The 21,616-nt window shown below is 49.7% G+C and overlaps 1 protein-coding gene across 3 annotated transcripts in view; it reads right to left on the bottom strand.

The window, feature by feature from the left end:
* Positions 1-21,616, bottom strand: part of TNFRSF21 (TNF receptor superfamily member 21) — a 35,696-nt gene that overhangs the window by 10,474 nt on the left and 3,606 nt on the right. For 2 of the 3 annotated variants that reach the window (XM_037392003.1, XM_037392004.1), the window contains exons 2-4: positions 18,927-19,581; positions 16,685-17,170; positions 1,011-1,276 (exon numbers count right to left, since the gene is read on the bottom strand). In XM_037392003.1, the coding sequence (XP_037247900.1) occupies positions 1,011-1,276; positions 16,685-17,170; positions 18,927-19,581 (1,407 nt within the window). Of the gene's footprint in view, positions 1-1,010; positions 1,277-16,684; positions 17,171-18,926; positions 19,582-20,418; positions 20,508-21,616 lie in introns of those variants that run through there. The other variant, XM_037392006.1, reaches the window with a different exon arrangement.

Genomic DNA, 21,616 nt, shown 5'->3' with positions numbered 1-21,616 from the left:
TTATAGGGAGGAAGTTTGGGATGGTCAAAACAGATTTGGGACCCCCCTGCCCTGATAAATGCTCTGCCCCGCACACTCTGCTATACATGAAGACACCCACCAAGTGCCCAGAGAGGTTTTCAGGCACCCATCCATTCCCCTTTGGGTGTGGGTCACTGCTAAAGTCAACGGGGAATGTTTCACAAACTGGTTTGGGGGAAGAGCCCTCCCTCAACTGCCCCCACCTCTATGCATGTCATCCCATTGGCTTCCAGTTTCAGAAGAAGCCACATCCATCACCTTTACGAACGCTTCCAGAAGACCACTGAATTATGAGAGCCAAAAAACTGAAAGCACACTGACAGGTAAGGCAGGCGTGGCCAAAACAAACTGCAAAGGTCACCAAGGCACCTCCTGATGACTTACACCCAGCCGAGACCCTACCTGCAGGATATTCTGCAGCAATTTGTTTATCCTTCCAAAATATGGGACAGGTTGTTTTAAGGCCAGAGCTGCCAAAGAAGGCAACAACTCTGAAGGACAGCATACATGGGACACCCCATGCCACCAATCACTGCCTCGGAGGAAGCAATCCACTGCTTCATGATAGCAACAATTAGCACTCAAGGACACCTGGTCATTCTCACAAAATCCTGGGCAATTAGTTACAGTATTTAAGAGCAAGTTTAAAGGGGGATGCTTTTTCCTCCGTGTCCCCAACATGAGGGCTCAAGCACCAGGTCTTCCTGGCGATCTTCAAAGACACATGCAAACCATAACATGTGGGACTCAAGAGCCTGTCATAACTTTGACAAGGTTTTGACCAAACTCTGGCAAATTTTCGCTCAAAAGCAACACAAGGCTTAAGTATAAGCCCCCAAGGAGCTTCAGGGGGAGATGGGAGTCCAGCTGGTTGGCTATGAGCCAAGCTCAAGGTCACAGCCATGTCCCACGCACCCACATGCTCACCACAGCCAGACAAGATGTGCACCACCTCAGACCAGAACATGCAAAGCCCAGCCCATCATTACCGGTGTGGTGTCCTCCATCAGGCCTCGGATCTTCTCCACCACATCATTGCGGCGGTGCTGGCGGAGGGCACTGATGAGCTGGGCCAGGCTGGCCTCAGGCCCACGGATGGTCCAGTGCTGCAAGGCGGCGTAGGCGCGCTCGTGGTCAGCAGCGTAGCCGTTGGAGAAAGCCGCCACCTCACGCTCGCTGGCATTGCACAGGAACTGGTAGATGTCCTTCCACTGGCTCCCCACCTGGGCTGCCACCAGCTTCAGGATGTCAATGCCTGTGGGGCAGAAGAGCTACAGGTGAGGCACTGGGTCTGCAGCCTCTTGGCACTGCAGACCTAGGCTTTACAAAAGCTTCTCCCATCCCCACACAGCCATGTTTTGCTTTTCTTTGGTTGGTCTTTGGAGACTTTATTATAAAGACTTTTCATGAGTCCAGGCTGCAAGGAGCTCTGCAGACAAGCAGAGCTCAATGCAAGGTGCTCAACACCTGCTATGCAAATAAACGGTGATAGATGCATAGGTTACTCCCATCAAAGCATATGCACCCTAAAATCAACCAGGTTAATTTAACCATAAACTTTCCTGCACTTTTTGGCATGGTAAAACCCCTGGTACTCAGCCACCATGCCGCTGCAGGAACAGGCAAGATGGCAAAGCGCTTGCCCATACGCCTGCATTGCAGCCACTGCTTTGAACAGGAGCTGGATTAAGAGATGTGTCACCAAAGCACTTCTATAAAGATTAATGTTTCCACAACAGAGCACCTTCAGCAGCCATGATCACATTTAGAGCCGCTTCCAGGGCAGACCAGTGGGATGACTGAGTTATGGGACAGGAGACCCCCGCACCAGGTAAGCGCTGGGTGAATGGAAGAGCTGACAGGGGATGTGAAGAACAAAAAGGCAAAGTTTCCCCCAGAAAAGCCCTTGAGACATGCTGGTTTAAGACTGTGAGGGTCTTTTCCCTGTATTGTGGCGGCAATACAAACAGCATGCTTATCCTTGAGTCTACTAAGAGGTCAGGAGTTAAACCCTCAAATAAAGCCATACCTCCTTCATAACAGCTAATTAACCCTGTCTTAGCAAAGGGTGAGCTACATCTAGTTTCCAACAGCCACATGAAAGGTTGGTGGAAGTGAGCTGCAAACTGAAACTCACTTTTTCCAGCGAGGTAACCACACCTGGGCTGCCTTCGTGAGCCAGCACGCCTCCATCCTACCAGGACTACCAGGAATCTCTCACTCTGCAGGTACAACTGTTGTGTCAGCAAAAAACAGCTGCTTATGGAACAGTATCATAGCCAGGGTCCTCCCTGCTGGCCTAAAATTTAACAATTTCTAATGCGGTTTAGACCAAACCTCCCAACTGCACCTGCAGGTTGCAGCCCTGATATAGCCAAATACATACATAAACTCCACAGCCTGATACCTATCTCCTTTTTTATACGCGTATATACACGCAGATATACGTGTATATCTCTATGTATGATGTAGGTATCTTGTATAGGTGTGGATACATACACATATGTATGTGGCGGGCTGGGCCCAGCCGGCCGCCGGCTGCCCCCTCAGCCGGGCCGGGGCAGAAACAGCGACGGGCCGGTGGGGCGGGAGCGGGGCAGGGGGCGATCGCTCCGCAGCTGCTGTCACGGGCAAAACAGGCTCCGCCGGGGGGAATCAGTTTAATTGATTGCCGGTCAGAGCAGAGCAGGGCAGCGAGAAATAAATCCGAAGCTCAAGGCACCGTCCCGGGCCCTCCCCCCGCGGCCCCTCCCCGCTCCCCGGCCGCGGCGCAGGGCGGGCCCGGGGCGGGGTCAGTCCCTCACACGGTCCCCGCCGCTCCTGCCCCTCCGGGGGCGGCTCCTCACACCCTGCCCCGGCCCGGGGCCCTGCCGGGCTGCCGTTCCCCACGCCCGGCCCCGCCGTGGGTTCCCCCCGCGGGGCGCAGCCCCTCAGGCCCAGCCGGCCCCGGCGCGGGTCCCCGCGGGGGCACCGGCCCTGCCGCAGCCCGCCCAGCCCGGGCTCCTCTCCCCGCGGGGCCACGGGCCCTGCCCGGAGCTGCTCCAGCGCGGCCCCCGCGGGTCACAGCCTCCCTCGGGCACCCCCTGCCCCGGCTGCGGGGGGGAGCTGCCCCCGGGGGCTCCGTGGGCTGGGGGCACAGCCTGCCCCGCCGGGGGCTGCGCCGCGGGCTGGGGGGAGCCGCTGCTGCGGGGCCTGGAGCCCCCCGGCCTCCCCCTGCCCTGGCCTGGGGGCTGCAGGGCTGCGGCTCCCACATACTCCCGCTCCCCTCCTCCGGCTGCTGTTGCCCAGGTTTTTGCTGGCATTTCCCTCCCTGTTAAATCCGTTACCCCGGAGGCGCTACCACCCTCGCAGACGGGCTCAGCCTTGGCCAGCAGCAGGTCTGTCTTTACGCCGGCACCGGCTCCGGTGAACACAGGGGGAACTTTGGCAGCAACTCACAAATGACACCACTCCTGCAGCCCCCCACTACCCAAACCTTACCACACAAACCCTGTACAATATATACACATCTACAAAATATCTGTACAGCCTGATATAGATTTTGTGTGTGTGTATATACGTATTTTAATAACTTTATATAGGATATAAGTATTTTACATATGCATATATACACACATATAAAAAACCCTATACAGCTTCATGCAGGTACTTTTGACCAACCCCCGTCTCACTACTAAAGCAAGCTTATCAAGACCTGCTATATATAGACTTCAGTTTTCACTTCCAAGCTAGATAACGCAGCCATGACCCCGCAGTGCTCAGAGCATCCGCAGCCAGCGCTCAACCTGCTCTGCAGCAGAAACGCCAAAGTATAAACTGCATTTTGCATATCCCTACCCTCCTCCCACCATAACCACCCGACCTCCCTGCCCAGCTGATGTACAGCAACGTATGTGTACCATCACAATGGAGATGTGAGGGTTGGGGTTTCTCCTACCATAAAAGCTCAGCCCACTAGCCCCACGCTGGGGATGCAGCCCCCGCTCCAAACCAACCCAACTACAGGGCTTGGTTTTAACTGTGGAGAGGTTCAGGAGGGAGGTGGGGTGGGGAAATTGCTGCCTTCGTTATTCAGAATAAGCCCAAGACAAAGCCAATGTTCCCCAGCATCAAGGAACAAGAAAAGGCTGCAAATGTGCCATTGAGATTTATGATGGGGTTAATTATCTGAGGCACATAAACAGATGCTATCACCCACCACATTTCAGCGAGGCCTGGTCCTGTTAACTCTACTCCTTACCCAGACAAAAACCCAGTGGTCCTCAGTTCAAGGTGACCACGGGTTGCCTGCGGGCTTCCAGGCAAATCCCAAATTCCTCTCCCTCAATGCTTTTGCCTCTGGGATGGCCATCAGTCCTGCACAGGAAGGACAGGCAGCCTGAATCACACTGGCAACCAAGCCTTGTGCCTTCAGGTATCACACAGCCGTGCCGGTAAGAAGCCCAAAAGCCAACTCAGGTTTGGGGTCTGATCCTTTAAACCAGCAAATTCAAGCGCTTTAGGGACAAAAGCAGCAAAATGCCAGGTTTATGCAGCCAACGCTTAATTTTATCACTCAATCCAAGGAAAGAAAATGAGAATCCCCGAGTACGAGGGCAGAAAAGACTCTGCAAGGCTTGTGCACCAAGGTACGACAGCAATGCAAAGACGGACGAGCAGGTCTGGTACTACCTATTATACCTATGTGTATATATATATAAAAAAAAACATTTATGCACTGAGATATATCTACATATAGTGCATCAGTTATCTCAGTCCATAAATCTCACAGAGCTTTTTCTCCTCTCGTATTCAGGGTTTCTTATTTTTCCTGGGTTGAGTGATATATATATTTACATATAGATAATGTGGCCCATTTATATCATATATGTACACACACACACACATATATATATAAACTGAGCAGAGCTGGGTCCCCCCCGACAGTGCTGCCCTGCAGTGAGACAAACCTCCTGGGTGGGAGGTTTGCCTGCTCCCACACACATCAGTCACACAGAAGCATTAAAACATAATTTTCTGTTTTAAGACCCTTGTGTGGCACTTCTAGTCCTCCCAGGAAAGGAAAAACCTGCTCCCATCTACATATTTAAATGCTGATAAATCCCAGTATTTACAGCTGCTGTACTAGTGAGAAAATTTTTCAGCTGGTTGCAACTTGATTTGCACCAGTTTTACACGGTGGCACCATATTTACGCCCTAATGTTCTTGCACAAGATTTATGACAAAGCGCTCAAGCTCCTACTGACATTTTCAAGTTTAGTATATTTAATCTCACTATTCAATAAAGTGGCCCCATAAACATGTTTATATCCCTTGGCAATAATATCCCAGGGCACGAGAACACACCAGGCAGCAGAGGACTTAATGGCGCGTAATAATCTTTGGAGAACAAATGTTCCATTAAAAACGAATTTGGAAATGTCTACCTTAATACTATAAGAACCTTAAACTCATTTTCTTGCAACTATTAAATTCATTAAGCCCCATATGTTCACTACATCCACTACAATATTGGGCAAACAAAACCCCAGAAAGATAAGGAGGAGACACAGACGTGAGCGCAGATTTGGCTCCAGTCATTTAGAAACCCATTGCCCCCTCTGTTCTTGAAAAATAAGATTAAAACCATTACATGACAAGTTGCGGCTGCACGCTGCCAAGTAATACTGCCCAAACCACTTACAGTAACTTAATTCACTTATTCAAAACTAAAATAAAATGTTAATGCTTATAATAAGCTTACAGTCCTACTATTTCCATACTTCCAGAAGCCCTACAAGTTTCTCTGCAGAGCACTAATAGTGGTGGAATGTCCCGTTGGGATGGGAAAATGCCTACCAGGGTGCATGGAGAAAAAAAACCCAGCTCCACCTTCGGTCCTGGGTCCTCCCCACCCACCGAACCAAATGGACCTTCTCCTACCACATTCACCTGCACGACAAGGCTGGAGATGATGGTCAAAGCCCTCTGGATCCCAGCAAGCCCAAGAGAAATGGCCAAACTCAGCAGGGACATGCTTTAACCCAATCGTTTCATGCTTCCCACGTGAGGCCGGTCGCAGCCACATCTGCACGATGAAGCTGCTCTGAGCTTGCAAATACCAGAGAACAGCCCGAGCCCTCCTCCTCCTTTAACACAGGCTATGAGAACAGCCTGGGAGAGCTGGCACCACACTACTGCTAATAGAGGAGGCACCACCACCCTGTCCATCATCATCAGGGACCATCACCATTTATCACCCAGCTTTGCTCGCCTCAGACACTGGAATTAAAGAGGACCCCTTGCTGTGAAACCCTCATGGCTGCATTCAGCAGAGCTGCATGTGCCATGACCATCCCAGAGCAGGCAACAAAAGCATCTGAAGGATCCAGGACATCCACACATATCTTGGGTACCTGGGCAGGTGGCATTTCAGTTGCTATTATCTAAACTTCACAGTTCCCTAAATATTGTGATGGACTACTCCATGTAACCACCTAACATTTGAAGACAGCGATAACCCTGGAGCAATGAAGAACTCCCTTTCAAGCCAGGACAAGATCAACATGGTATGCACGGGCAAGGGTGGATGTACACACGTAGGAACACGGGCACAACCAGGCATGTCTAGAGCCAGAGCAAACAGACAAATGGAGACAAGTCCAAAGATGGACAGACGCCTGCAGAGCAGCACAAGCAAACAGCACTGCTGAATACACGTCCACCTCATCTACAAAGGTGCTGAGCTAAGGGAGGACCTTCCTGGAAGGCAGGTCTAGTCTACAGACAGCTCACTCTCCAAGCACGTTGCTCACCTGTGCCACAATCTTCCCCATAAACACCATTTCAGTGACTTCCATTTGCTTATGTTCAAGATTTTTCCCACCCATTTCCAGCTCCTTCGAATGCCTCCTGCCTCTTCGCAGTACACAGTTTGGTGTAGACAGAGCAGTCACTCCTTCCACTCATGAATGTCACCAAGGTGGTCATCACACAAGCACATGGGGCTTGCCTGAGCTTTAGTGACTCTCTTGAGCTTGTTCTGGACAAGGCTCACTTGCCTCCCATAGCCCTGTTATTTACAGGTTGGATGTAAACCTAGTTCTTCAGCGTAAGAGGCCAGTGCAGCCTGGGGCCACGACCGGTGGTGCTGGCACGCTTATGTACAGCACCTGCAAGAGACCCTTTCTCTTCCCTGCCGTTACTTTTTCACATCTTCAAGCAAACTGAAGAGGAGTGGAAGAGCTACCCCGCCAGAAGGCTACACCCAAGCACCAGGCAGCAGATACCGTAAAGTCTAACCACAGCCTAGCCACACAGGAGCTTCAGTTCCTTCCTCTCCCCACCCTCTCACAAACAAAAAGCTGTTGTCATTTTCATTTTCAGAGCTCAAGCCAAACATCACTTGGTATTTTCAGAAGAGCGCTCATTGAGAAGCTGCTGCTGTTAAGTGGAAATCTCATGTTCAAGTCTACAGAGCCTTCCCAAGCCATGTGTCCTCCCATCCCAATAATAATGAAGGGATATAGCACAGGGAAAAGGATTAACACAACATCAGTTCAAGTCTTACAGGCTGTCTTACACAGCTGAGAAGCAAAGCCCAGGAGATCTTTCAGGACCTGTGGCACACAGTCTCAGCTAACAAGCAGCTCATCTGCCCAGGGTTCCAGAGCCAGCATCACACATTTTCAGCAAGGCAGGATTTCAGAGAACTTCATGCTACAGCCCTCCATCAGCAGGGATGGGTCCCACCAGTCCATCCACAACACCCGTGGGAACTGACCTCCACCATCCCAATACCAATCTGAGTTGGAGCACCTGGAGCTTCCACCACCTACCTACTGTCATGGGTATCCCAGAGACAAGTAATATTAATTTGTACACTGTATATAGTGACAAATCCTAACTGTGACAGGCTGGCTGGGCATAAACACTTGCACAGACCTTGAGGATGAAGCATCATGGGTGGAAAGCACAGCCCAAGGGCACACAAAAGTCAGACAGGAGAACTACGGAGATGCAGCCCAACCTCCCCTACGTTCAGATAAAAGCTCCAAATCACTGCAAACCCAGCTCTGTTCCTGAGCTCAGCCCACCTACCTCCTCCAAATATCCTCCTGACTCATGCAGAACACAGCCACAGCAGCCTATTTTTACCCCTGAGCACACAACCAGAGCCTGCACGTACAAGCGAGCCAGGATGCGGCACATCCAAACTCCAGTTGACACCACACCACGGCTCTGCCAAACCAGGACTCAGAAATCCCAAATCCCCAACACAAGTACCTTTCCAAAAGGTGAAGATTTCATCAATCTCTGCCAAAAAGGGAAGGTTATTGGAAACTCAATTCCTCCCCCCCCTGCAAATATACTTCAGGTCCTAAATGAGGAGGTTTGGAAGGTATGCAAGGTCCTGCACCTGGGTCAGGGCAATCACCAATATCAGCACAGGCTGGGGGATGAAGGGATTGAGAGCAGCCCTGCTGAGGAGGACTTGGTGGTGCCGGTGGATGAGAAATCTAACAAGACCGGCCATGTGCACTTGCAGCCCAGCGAGCCAACCGTGCCCTGGGCTGCATCACCAGCCACGTGGGCAGCAGGGCGAGGGAGGGGGCTCTGCCCTCTGCCCTGCCCTGGTGAGACCCCCCCTGCAGCGCTGCATCAGCTTTGGAGCCCCCAGCACCAGAAGGACATGGACCTGCTGCAGCAAGTCCAGAAGAGGCCATGAAGATGGTCAGAGGGCTGGAGCCCCTCTGCTGTGGGGACAGGCTGAGAGAGCTTGGGTTGTTCAGCCTGGAGAAGAGAGGGTTCCAGGGAGACCTTATAGCAGCCTGTCACTACCTAAAGGGGCTTAAAAGAAAAATGAAAAGAGACATTTTACCAGGGCCTAAAGCAGCAGGACATGGGGGAATGGCTTTAAGCCGAAAAATGGTAGATTTAGATCAGATATTAGGAAGAAATTCTTTACTGTGAGAGTGGTAAGACACTGGCCCAGGCTGCCCAGAGCAGCTGTGGATGCCCCATCCCTGGCAGTGTTCAAGGCCAGGCTGGACGGGGCTTTGGGCAGCCTGGTCTAGTGGAAGGTGTCCCTCAGCAGGGCTGGATTATAAGATATTTGAAGGTCCCTTTCAACCCAAACTTTTCCATGATTCTAACAAGAGCCTTTATCCAGACAGGAGGAAAGGACACATTTATGAAGACTTGCTAGTGATTTGCTACTTTTCCCATGGAGGACAGTGCCGGTATCAGACCCTCCCAGAAGCCAGTGATTCACATCCTCTGTGAGTGCTTTTGGGCAACAAACCACTAAATGGTGATGTTTGTTTGTGGTGGGTTTTGCTGCCTTTTTTTTTTTTTTTTTTTTAACAACAAAGAGAACTCTTGCAGGGCAGGAAACTGACTCCTGACAAACACTTCCCACACACTCTGGAAAATAACTTAACCCAACCAGGCAGTCAAGGAAGGTCTGTGATCAGCCACATGTGGTTTTGAACATGTTTCAGACCTGTGAACTTGAGGGTCAGCATGAGACAAGACCTCCCTTCCCACCACATCCTACGTGGAATCCACGTCTATAACAGCACCTTTGGTCCAGCCCTCTTGGGACCCACGCAAGGTCCTGCCCACCACCATGGGATGCTCTCCCTGCCTATCTCCCTATGCTGGCATTGGGGACCTGCAGTTTGAACTTGCTCTTCCTTTGGTTTAAAAGGGAATGGCCAGTGTAAGTATTTTATGTAATTATTAAATTTTAAACAGCTTTCACAGAGTTAATCTTCATTATAACCCTCTCAGACAGCTGGTAACCCTGAGCAAGCACACTGCCCCGGCCAGAGCCATATAAATATCCAGACACCCGCAGATGCCAACCCGAGGATTAAATTCGCCTCCCACATTTTTTCCCCCCTAGACAAAGCCTCAGCAAGCAAAGAAAAAAAAAATATCTGCCTTGTTATTTGAGGAGATGTGTGAGAGCCTTACCAACGTGAGAAATCACAGCCCTCCTGGTACAGAAACCAGTGCTGCATTTTTGGCAAAAAGAAACTAAGTTCGGCATGTTTTTCTACAGGGACAGCCCTCTTCTCTCTCCAGAGCTGCCCTGCCTCCAACACCCGGCACTACACCTTAACAGGCAGGCAACAAATCCTGATCCCTTATTAAATTAGTCCAAGGGCCACCCAGGAATTTTGACCCATGGTTTTTTGGTTTTGTTTTTTTTTTTTTTTTAAAGCAGATTTGGGAGCAAATATACTAGCTTCCCAGGACAGCTCCATGCCACCCTGCACATGTTGTGAATAGATGGCTCACATAGCAACATGCATAAAAAGTGATCAAGCAGCTGCCTAACGCAAGCCTGCTAATGCAATAAGGCTGAGGAGCAAGAGATGATAAACCTGCACATGATTAGTTCTCTTTCTCTCAGAGCAGAACAGCAGCCTCCCTTCACCTGTGTTTTCCAAGGCTCCCTTATACCATGAAGCCTTGGTCAGCTCCTGCAAATGCACTTTGGAAACAACATAGTTTCTCAAAAGGTCAAGGATGAGTTTGGGGCAAAGCTGAGAGAAGCTGTGAGTAGTTTGAGGAAGATGGTGTTTCAAACTCATCAGATATCACCCCAATGCTCCCATGGCACAGGTCTGCACTGCAGACAGAGTTGCTTCGTCTCATCCCGAAGCAGAGCATCACGCCTGTGTTGGTGCAAACACAGCCTGAAACACAGAGCTCCCGTGCGGCCAAACAAGCTCCAGTGAGGGAGCAGGCTTGTTTTAAGGCTCAGCAGTACCACAGCATCCATATTCCTTGTGGTGCCCAGCACACGTCTGCCCCTTCCAATTTAACAAGCTACGTTTCTGCCTGGGTCTCACTCTGCAGAAGTGGACAGGCTGACATTAGAGGACCAGCAGATCATTAGGCTGCAGATGCCAGAAGATTGACTGCTTTGAAAAAAACCCCAACAACCAATCAAAAAACTCCAAGCCAACACCTTCGGCCTCTCCGTTTTGGCAGGTAAACAATCATCAATCCCTCATCTCATGCTCTGCCTGCCAGAGTCATATTAGGGTTTGCACACAAGCCCAGGGCTGCTCCTCTCCAGGCACAACAGCAATTACCAAATAATGTTAGCCACAATGGGCACACCTGCCCTCCTGAGATGCTGCTGGCCATCTCCACCCTACCTCTGGTCTCGGCACAAAACCTTGAGGCTACCACAGTTTGAGGCTGGTGAAGCTTTTAACTCCATCACTCCTCCCCATGCTCTGCAGACGTGCAGAAGAGACAGAGTCCCCAGGGGTCTGTTTCCACCACAGCCCTTCCATCCTCACCCTGCCTCCCAGTATGATGCTCCTGCCACCAAGCTGTGACCCATTCAGGAGCTGATCAAAGGGAAAACTACAAAACAAAACCACTGCAGTAAGTGGCTTTCATCTCATTTACCCATACCAGCACTAAGGAGGGGTCCCAAAGGAGCATCTGAAGTAGTGCCATCCCTGCAGCTGTTTCCTTACTTAGGGTAGCAGTTGAACAGGGAGTGACACCAGGCTTGAGGAGGAATACCCCCTGCTGGGTTGTTTCAATGCACTTGCTTACCTTCATTAGGTGATGGATCTATAGAAAAGATTATGGTTATCTGTAGGCTTTTTTTAGTCAATGTGCTGTCTCTTTAAAAGAATCATGTAATTTCACTCTGATAAGCATCTTCCAATACTAACCACAAATTAGTACCTTGACTCCATGTGAAGACAAGCCTGCAATGACACCGACATCCTGATGCATACTGCCAGCGTACCAGCACAGTGGCAGGCTCTCCAGCGTACAAGGATGTGGTCCCTCCCTCTTCAACACTCTCAAGAACTTCCCTGGGAGCAGATCAAGCTCAAGCCTAACCCTGGTCCTACAGCAACAGAGCTCCAAGCCAAGGACTATTCCCTACAAATCACCAGCCAAGAAGATCCTGACTCCCAACATGCTGACAACAATTTGGGCATCCCAAAAACTGAGCCACGAAGACGCCCAAATTCTGATGCTCCCCATCTTTCCAGCACCACCCCTCAGCTCCCCACTCTGATCTTGAGCCCTCTTCAGTATGCACTCTTCTACCTGCAGTCAAGCCTCAGCTCCATCTCTGCTGCAAAGAGCTTTTGCAGAACAGTTTATTTTTCTGATTATTTAACCAGAGGCTTGCTGGCTTTGCTCTCACCACCCACTGCAATGACGTGCAATTACAGGACTTCAAGAAAAATAAAAGGGAAATGGCATCTCATGCCAGCCCAGTGCTGCCAAGATCTGTTCTTCAATCTTTCAACTAAAAAAAAAAAAATCCCCAAACTCGCTTCTTAGCATGTCATTTCAAGCAGCTTCTTCTATACACAGGTTTTACCCAAGATCATAGCAATTTACACAGTTATTGCCTTTCATCCTCTGCTACTCAACAGGTAAAAGTCAAAGACAACACTATCAGCAATTATTGCAAGATTATTTCAAGCCCATCTTCATGTTTGGCATAGACTGATGCCAAATTTGGTGTTTCCAAGACATTCAAGAGACAGGCTTTAATTCTCAGTTTTCACTGAAAGGTTTCTGCAAGCTCAATTCCTTGCCTTTGGAAGCAGCTGAAGAAAGGGAACAGGAGACTGTTTAGAAGAAAGCGTTTCCAGTGTGTGGGCTGTTCTTGATCTTCTACAAGAAAGCAGTCGCACAAGGTTAAAACCACAGAGCACTATCAGCCCAGTACCCATGTCATTCAGGCACCATGCTGATAATTTCTTTCGAAATCTTTGGCAAACTGCTTTTGCCCTTTGGATTCCCATCTGCAGGGCTACAATACAAGAGCCAGCTGAAACAACAAGAGGTCCACTTCTCCAACCACAGTGGCGCGGCTGGTGTTGCTCTGCCTTCCCCATCCCATGTAGATGAGACCTCAGAGCTCTTGGGAGAGGCCCCGTCGTGGGGAGAGATGCAGAGGTAGGCTGGCCGCTAACTCAGGCCGTTAGTCATCACAAGCTCTTCCCAGACCTCTGAACCATTTCATCCAGTGAGAATCACCAGCATTTGCTGTCTCAGCTGGAACACATCCATGTTAAGGACACAGGTTAAGTTTAAACACCGGCTTCCCAAGCTACTATTTTTAGGTTTGGGCTGTTATTTAAGGCGTGTATTATCACTAGAGAGAGCACAGGGCACAAACACCACCTGACGGGGAGACGAGGACAAGTGAAACACCCCAAGACAACTGCTGTTTAGGATCACACGCCCATGTCAACAATTGAAGCAATTCAATACATCCAGTGCCTTCAGGAACCGGGCAAGAGTTTAAGCCACGGCTTCCACTCAAAAATCCTCCTCTTTTGGGAAGGAGCCTAACCACAGTGAGATGTCTTTGCTCCAGCACCAAGCAGTGCTAGTGCCACCCTGACCACGCTTCACTCTGAACTGCTGGGCTTGAAGCATTCAGCAATAAAATCCAAACCAGCAAAGCCTTGGATGGCCGTCTGGTACCACGGGAGGCTTGAGGGGTGCTGGTGTGAGGGCTCCACAGCTCCTCTGCACAGAGGCTGCGGCGCCTACCTCAGACCCGGTATTCCCTTTCAAAGGTTAAATCTGTTTACCGACAGGATTAGGAGGGAGGAGATGGTAAACTAGGAAACTAGGAGGAGGCAGCAGTGGGGAGACTGTGTGCAACAGCCACATACACAGTCTTTGCCCTGGCAATAAACATGGTCCAATCCCTTGCTGGCATGGACAGCCAACACATAGGTGGGGTGATCATACAGATGTGGGTGCACTGCCAGCACCAGACTCTGGGACTTCACCCCCAGCCCCGAAAGAAGATTTAAACCTAACTGCTTGCCCTCCACACCCCTAGTGCAACCACAAACCAGGCAGGCACCTCAAGATCTAGGGAGCAGCTGTGGTCCTCACATCTATGGAGGCTTTGCTCTGGCAGTTTACCATGGAGGGATCTGCGCTAGCAGCATCAGAGGAGAAAGATTTCCTCTCTGCAACAGCCCGGACCTGTCTGTTCCTGGCTCTATTCACCCCTGTCTGAAATGCTGCTTCAGGAGGAAGCATGATTTGGGTACAAACACTGCTGGAGCAGCAGAAAGCTAAGCCACGAGGCTGCAGGTCTGCAGTACATCTTAGCTGTAGAGCCAGTTATTAAATAAAAGGTCAGTTCCTCTATGGCACTACATCTTCTCTCATTTCAAGCAAACAGTCTGAAGAGCCAGACATTTCAATAGGAAAACCAAAGGGATTTATACACGACCGCGGAGGAGAACAATTTCCATATCCAACATGACAAAGAACCACCACCAAGAAAGAACTAATGAGCGAGGCTCTTCCAGCTAGCGCAACGTGGTTCAGGCAACACCAGAGCTGCACTAAAAGCAAGACAAAACATTAATTGGTTTGCGCTCATCTGCCTTCATTACACAAAGTTCAACTGAGGACATTCAGTGGCATGAGGAAAGCCATGAAGCCACCCATGCCAACACAGAACCAGCATGACTATTGCAAGAATGAATGAGAGAAATGTGCAAAACTGCCCAGCCAGGAGCCCAGAGTAATGGGGCAATTTGCCTCCAGACCCAAGAGACTCGATCAGGTGCTGCACCAGTTTATCACCTAAGTGTGGTTTTGCTGTTAGATCCAGCTTAATTCCCAAGACAAGGGGAAAACTTAGCAAGTATCTTGTGAATTTGATGCACTAGCTGATTTCAGCTGTTAAAGGACTACAGAGAAGACGGGAACAACTCATCTTGGGAAGCACAGGATGACCCGTGGATGATGCTGTCCCCTCATCTTGGGAAGCACAGGATGACCCGTGGATGATGCTGTCCCCCAAAGGATGACAAGATCTGGGAGGTGAAGTTATAGGTGTATATGGGTTAACACAGCCTTGCTGCTCACCACATATCACCTTAACTGCACCATTTCTTTAACCTGACTCATGCTTGGTGACCAAACACGTGACACTGCCCACAAAGGCAGCTCCAGAAGGGCCACCTGCAGGGCAGGCATTTTGGCACAGGGTCTGAAACATCAAGTTAAAAACCAGAGTGGCACCTGCTCAAAACAACTCCATCTGCTCTTCACACTCCAGCACTTCTGCCTTGTAGAAACTCAACCCCTGCTCTGAGATGTTTAAAAAAAAAAAACAAAAACAAACAAACCAAGAAAACCACCAGGAGAGCGTCAGAAATTCATCCAACTGCTAATTAAAGTCTCGAGGAAAAGAGTTACTACAAATTAGTAACAACCAGCCGCTTTTGGCCAATGAACCATGGCCAAAGCCATGTAGTATTTCTGGTAGTGTCCACAAATAAGGATGTGTAATAAGGTTCTGCAGCCCTGTTGCAGATCACTCACCACAGTCTCAAGGACCACGCTTCAGGCACCACAGATTTTAGGGACAATGGGGTGCAGGGGTTATTGGCAAGAGTTATCTAAAATGGCAAAAAGCTCAAGAAACTGCACCCCAAGGATGGAAGAGAGTTAAAAAAACCTGGTAAGTAGTGCAAACACAACAGAAGGCACAAAACTAATTCCAACAAGACCTTACTGGTTCTATAAAAGCATTAATGAAGGCAAACAAAGTGTAGATCTATTAATCGGCAGGAGGAAGAAGAGAGTACGTGACAGAAGACGCCTGACTCAAAGCCTTCTTTGCTTTGTACTTAAGCACTCAAGGATGACTTTCATCGAGCACTGATCTCTTAAACCTTCCAATCTTTTTTTCAATCCATTCTTTGTTTGCTTCCCCCCTTGTTAAATGTGCTTTTCTAAAGGTTAACTGTGAGCGGATGTTTAAGGTTGAGCAACCTCAACCCAAAGTAAGGACTTGTCAGTGCGGTTGGCACAGGATGGGGGTGGGGGGGCAAAACTGCCACTGTAGCTTTGTTGAGAAAGAACCACACATCCTACTAGGGAGATCATGGCTGCTTGGTGCTCACATTCATGCTACTGTTGATTAATCATTGATTTTTACAAATTTCAATGTAATGACCACAGTGGGTCATCTTTAAAGTCTTGCAAAAAGCTGACAGCAAGTCATCCACCAAAAGAACAGAAAACGCTACAAAGCGGAGCCTCCAGGAAGCCCTCATGACACTCAGAGCTGTACACGTCCACAATACAGCCTTTAAGGACAACCTTCCTGGTTCCAGCATGGGCGAAGGGCTGGGGACACACGCCAGCAGTTGGGATTTAGGGCTAAGAACCTGAAATTGAGAGGCTGCCAAGAGGCAGGGGATGACTCAGCCTTCCAGAAACAGACAGGATGAGGGGAAAAAGGACAATAGGAAAGACAACCAGACCCACGCCTGAGTCACTAAGAAAGTAAAAAATATGAAACAAAAGGGAAGTGGAAAGGGGGAAGGACGATCCTTCTACCAAGGATGGTTGGGAAGATGGAGAGGAGCTAGTGGGGCAAGCAGGTAACATTCCCTCCATTAACCCTTCCTTCAGGAGCCAGGACCCACCATGGGAACAGGAAGGGGGAGAAGCCAAGGATGAACAAACGTCTGAGGAACCAGTACATAGTACATAGGCTTTGTCCTCACTACCAAGACCCAGCAAATCAGAAAAGCAACTGGTCACTGGACATGGGAGTGGCCCCTCCAAAAACCATGTGAGACAGCGGAGAGGACACTGCCCCCATGGCCCCCAGTCGCTACTGCTCACCATGCCCGTTGCAGTAATAGATCCACTTCTCCCTGTTCTGTGTGGGGGTGGTAGACTTTTTCATAATAGCTTTTTCCACAATGGCACTGGGATCTTGTCTGGGTCCCTTCTTCAGAGTCCGTGAGCTCTTTCTGACACTGCAGACAACGATAACCACCAGGACCAGCAGCAGGAAGAGGACAATCATCCATGGCAAGTGTTCATTGATGTCGAAGTGCTGGTGGACATTCTGTGGACCTCGCCGGGGGGGCCTGTATGGGACACTGGACTTCTCACCCCCCACCATCTCCAGCGACGGCTGCTTCTCCAGCGCTTGGCTGGTCTGCTTGTGCCGGTAGCTCTGCGCCTGGCCGGTGGCGAGGGTCCCACCAGCACCGTCCGTCTCGTTGGCTGAGGTTTCATTGTAGTAGTCTGCCGGCTGTGCCATGCTGCTGGACGCGTGTGGTGCTGGAGAGGGGACAAAATCAGGAACTGAAGAGTTCAGACCTGCAGAAAGAGAGGAGAGTTCAGTGTCATAGCACCAGAGACACGATACGGCATCACATCACAGTCTAAGACCTGCCTGAGCATCTGCTTGGCCAGCAGACAGAAACCCAATGCTAGGCTGCGAGAAAGGGAAGAGGTGAAGCTGAGGTTTGGCTCTGGGCACAGATGGGTACAGTTACACGGGTAGGTTCAAGGTAAAATTGACCCTTACTGGTTAAGGCTAGTGGCAGCTCACTGAAAAAAAAATTTGGAAAAAAAAAAAAGTTACTAAAGGCATGCTGTCAATCTTGTCTGTTCCACGTCCAGTACTTCTCAGAAAACCTACAACTTTGAGGGAGTAGTTTGTTCTTTCTTAGGTTTACAAACATTTGCTTTACTCCAATTGTGGAATTTGGGCTAGAAATACACGATAATTTGGAGGCTTAGTACCTCTTTACTGGGCTTTGCTAAGGAAGCACAAACTTTTTTTTAATTAGCACTGCAAGGGGGTGTGGATGCATCAACTACAACACAGGCTTCTGAAGAAACAGAAGCAACCAAACTTCCTCCCCTAAGAGCTACTTTCCATCTTTATTGAGTTTTCTTATCAACCAGCAGCTCTCAGGTCCCAGCCAGATGGTTGACCAAACCCTGGTGAGAAGAGGAAGGGTGTTGTGGCAAAAACTAGAGCTTACTTTGGAAACTTGGCTTTTGAAGATCATGTCTCATACCAGTTGAGCCCGAGAGTGGGTGTTACCATCTGTAACCTGATTTTGCCTCCGACTTGGTTATTCAAAACACTCTGACCAGGATACAAACAGGGAAAATGCTTTAACTTTTACCTAATTGTCTACAGTTGATTTCAAAGTTCAGGGAACACCCTCCTGTCCTCTCCCAATGACACACCACCGTCATATCAAGCTTTGAAACCTAACAAAGGAGAAGCACTGCAAGCCTACTGCTGTCAGCAATTCCCTACTATTGCATCTACCAACTCAGGTGTTCAGGCCACCACAAGTTGCATTTTTTTAATTAAAATGCCCCACCTGAGACACTGTAAGGAAGCTGCTTCCCAAAGAGTGCCGAGCACCAGCTCAAATGGGGTCCTACAGCATCACTGCAACCACCACAGCTAAAGCATCTCAATAAAGACTGGGATGATGTACCATTTCCAATTAAGCAAGAGAATAGGGAATTCAACCTGGTTCTCCCCACCAGTGGTAACTAATGGAAATCTTAAAAGACTGAAGAAATAAAACAAGTTATGGGGCAGCCTAGGCTTCTGGAGGGCTATTTTGGCAACAGTTCCCATGCAAGCCGATATGCTGGCACAGTAGAGGGCGAAATGCAGTGAGGAATGCACAGGCATGAAAGCAGTGAATCCATCAGAGGAGTCTGGTGAAGCAAAGCTCCTCTCCCCTCTGGGTTTTCCTGCTGCATCCCAACTCAGGTCTGCCACAACTGCACAAAGACTTGTGCCAGCACAACACACAAGACTGAACGGAAGGCTGGGGAACATGATGTCCTTCCAGCCCAAACAGCAGAAGAGCCAGGAGTCCAATCATGCCTACAGTCCCAGTGAAAATGTCGTTAAATGTGGTTTAACACAAGCGAGGGCAACGGGATGCACTCTGGAGCTGCCTTCTGGCCAAGAAGCAAAAGCACCATCCACGCTTTAGACTAGGCTGGCCTTGAACAGCCCAAAATGAACCCTGACAGAGGCAGGAACTCAACCCCATGACCAGAACCACGTCTGTGTTTCGGTGGTGAACATTACCTTTGGGAAGATGAGCAGTTGGTGGAACTTCATAGGGCTCTTCGCTCGCTTCGGTGCTTGATGAAGTCAAAGACATGTTCGGAAGAGATGCTGGAGAACCACAGACGTTGTCACTCTCCTTCGTCCCTGGCTTGATGACCACCATGTTTTTCCCAAAGCAGTCAGTGTATGTTTTGCACTTCATCACACTAGAAGGCACATCAGAAAAGGTACCACGAGGGCACGGCTTGCACCTAACGTCTTCCGTCTCGGTTCCTTTCTTGCGGACGCCCCAGCCGACCGGGCACACGGTGTAAGGGACGCAGGTATCATTTGTCTGAAACGTACCAGACAGGCAAGTGCACTCGCGGTCAGTCAAGGCAGTACAATGAGTTTTCTCAATCATTGGCAGTTCACAGGGTTTTCTACAAGGGTGGCACCGCTCTATGCCGTTCTCATGCTTAGTAAAAGTCCCATCTGGACAAGGGCTGCACTCTCTTAAGGTACTCTTTGTACAATGTTTAGACACATAGGTTCCTGCGGGACATTTGTCGCAGATCAGCTCTTTGTTGGTGGCACGGTCAAGGTGGCGGTACTTGCCTGGGGAGAGGCTGATGGCATTCTGCTCGGAGGTCAGCTTTGACTGACCATCAGTGGTGCCAAGGAGCATGAGCAGCTGGAAGACAGATGGGAGGGAGGTATTAGTCAACAACAGCATGCAACTGGAGCCTCTCTGCCAGCAGTCCCTTGCAGGATCACAAGGGATGTCCCAGAGCTGTGGGACCACCGAGATGTTTCTACACCCAGGGGAGGGACCTCAGCAAGGTCAGAGTGGAAGAGAACCAGAGCAGGTGGCAGCACGCCCTCCGGACACATCACCAGCTACGATTATAATCCTTAAATTTGACACCATGCTTCTTGGTGAGACTAAGCATCATTTATACTGAAACCCTGCCAGGGCGGTAAATACTGCTAATTGTGTTTCAGCAGTACGTGCTACCTGGTCACCCCAGGAGAATTCAGACCAGCTTTGCATTTCAAGGCTGAGAGGCTCCAGCGCTAGCCAGGCACTTGCCCTGAAGTCAAAAACCACATGCAGGTGGCAGCTCTGACCTGTAAAACTTTCCTCCTCTGTATTTGTTAATCTGCACTTGTTCAAATAGTTACTTTTCTAAACCACGCAAGCCAGGATGAAATCCGGGCTAGCAGCTGTTACCAGACTGCTCCTCACCTCTCTGCCCTTCCATGACTTTTTATGACCCTGTGCAAGCGTAGGGTTTGATGTGACCGCAAGAGATGTTACACTTCAAGCCTCCAACCACACCTGAGCCCACTTTAAACCGGATGCATTAGTAACAGAAGAGAAAACCTGATGCTATTTTTAAGCTCTTTGAGGAGCTCTGCTGAAACTCAGTTCCTCATTGCATCAGATACAGGTAAAAGGTCTCCAGTTTTCAGACACTGAACTGTACCCAGCTGGGCACGGCTAGATGATGGCTACAAATCTGTTTACCTGTTTCCAACCCCAGGGCTTTAATCCCTAAATGCCTTTGGATCTCGGCTGCTCCATCCCCCAGGAGAAGCTCCAGCTACCAAGCAGGACCTCTGCTCCCTCCAGAAGACCTCTGGGTCCATGGATTTAATGTCAGTTATGCCAATGGAGATAAGACCCCAAGAAAAAAGGCGTATCAAAAGAAAGGCTGACACAACCTCATACAGCATGCAAAGCAATACAAAACATTTTCAAACAGCTGCAGGCTGAGTTAGGAGGGAGAGAGAGGAACGAGCCAACGTTACCTTGAATTTCCAAAGGTGCCTTCCTAGACTGAAGGTAAAAAGACCAGAGACCCTAACGCTTTCCAACTGCACAGCCAGGCACACAAATTGCTTGGCTATGTCATACAAGCCCTCGCCTCTTGCTCTGCTACCTATTCTGGGCTACCAGCCAACAAGAATATATTCAGAAGGGGAAAAAAAAAAAGAAAGCCTCCCAACAACATGACTCTGCAGAAGGCACATCGCGGCAGAGCTGCAAGCTGCGCCGCGTCATTTTTGGTGCAGTCTCTTGCTTCTCTTGCTTCTTGGAAACATACAGCACATTTCTGTTTCACCTGCTAAATAATTTACAGCTCGGGATTTGTACAAAACACTTCAATATTCCCCACCCCCCCTGAAGCAGCAATTACAGAGCAGGCAAAAGCAGGCAAGCCCACAGGAGTTGACGAGGATCCTACATGGCCAGGCTAATTACGGCACGTCAAATTAAAAAGCAGGGCTGCCCTGGCAGGCAGCAAAGGCTTACAGGATGAATTTTATTTTTCCCCTCCCCTAAGACATGATTTAACAAAGCGCTTAGCTGGCTATAAGGAAACCTGCCACCACCCTCCCCCCGCCCCCCCCCCCCCCCCCCCAGTAATCTTCATGATGCAACCCTGAGTTAGCAAACCAGATGCAGCAGGATCCAGCCTCTCGAGGTGGCGTGAGGGGTTATCACCTATGATACTCCTTCCTCCTCCCAGTGCCAGTGCCGAGCAGGACAGGATGTTGGGAGAGGCAGGACAGGCAGAGGCTCTCCTGCCTCTCCGGGGATGAGCTGTGTGTTGCTGTCTGGGATCCTGATTCTCTCCCTCTGCATCAAGCCAGACCTCAAGAAACTCATGGACAACCCTGCTGTAAGCACATGCCACGGATCCTCTCCCGCTCTCCCTTTT

The sequence above is a fragment of the Falco rusticolus genome, chromosome 6, assembly GCF_015220075.1.
Source record: "Falco rusticolus isolate bFalRus1 chromosome 6, bFalRus1.pri, whole genome shotgun sequence".
Lineage (NCBI taxonomy): Eukaryota > Metazoa > Chordata > Aves > Falconiformes > Falconidae > Falco > Falco rusticolus.
Note: the sequence above shows the minus strand (reverse complement) of the source record. Positions and strands in the feature narration are given on the sequence as shown.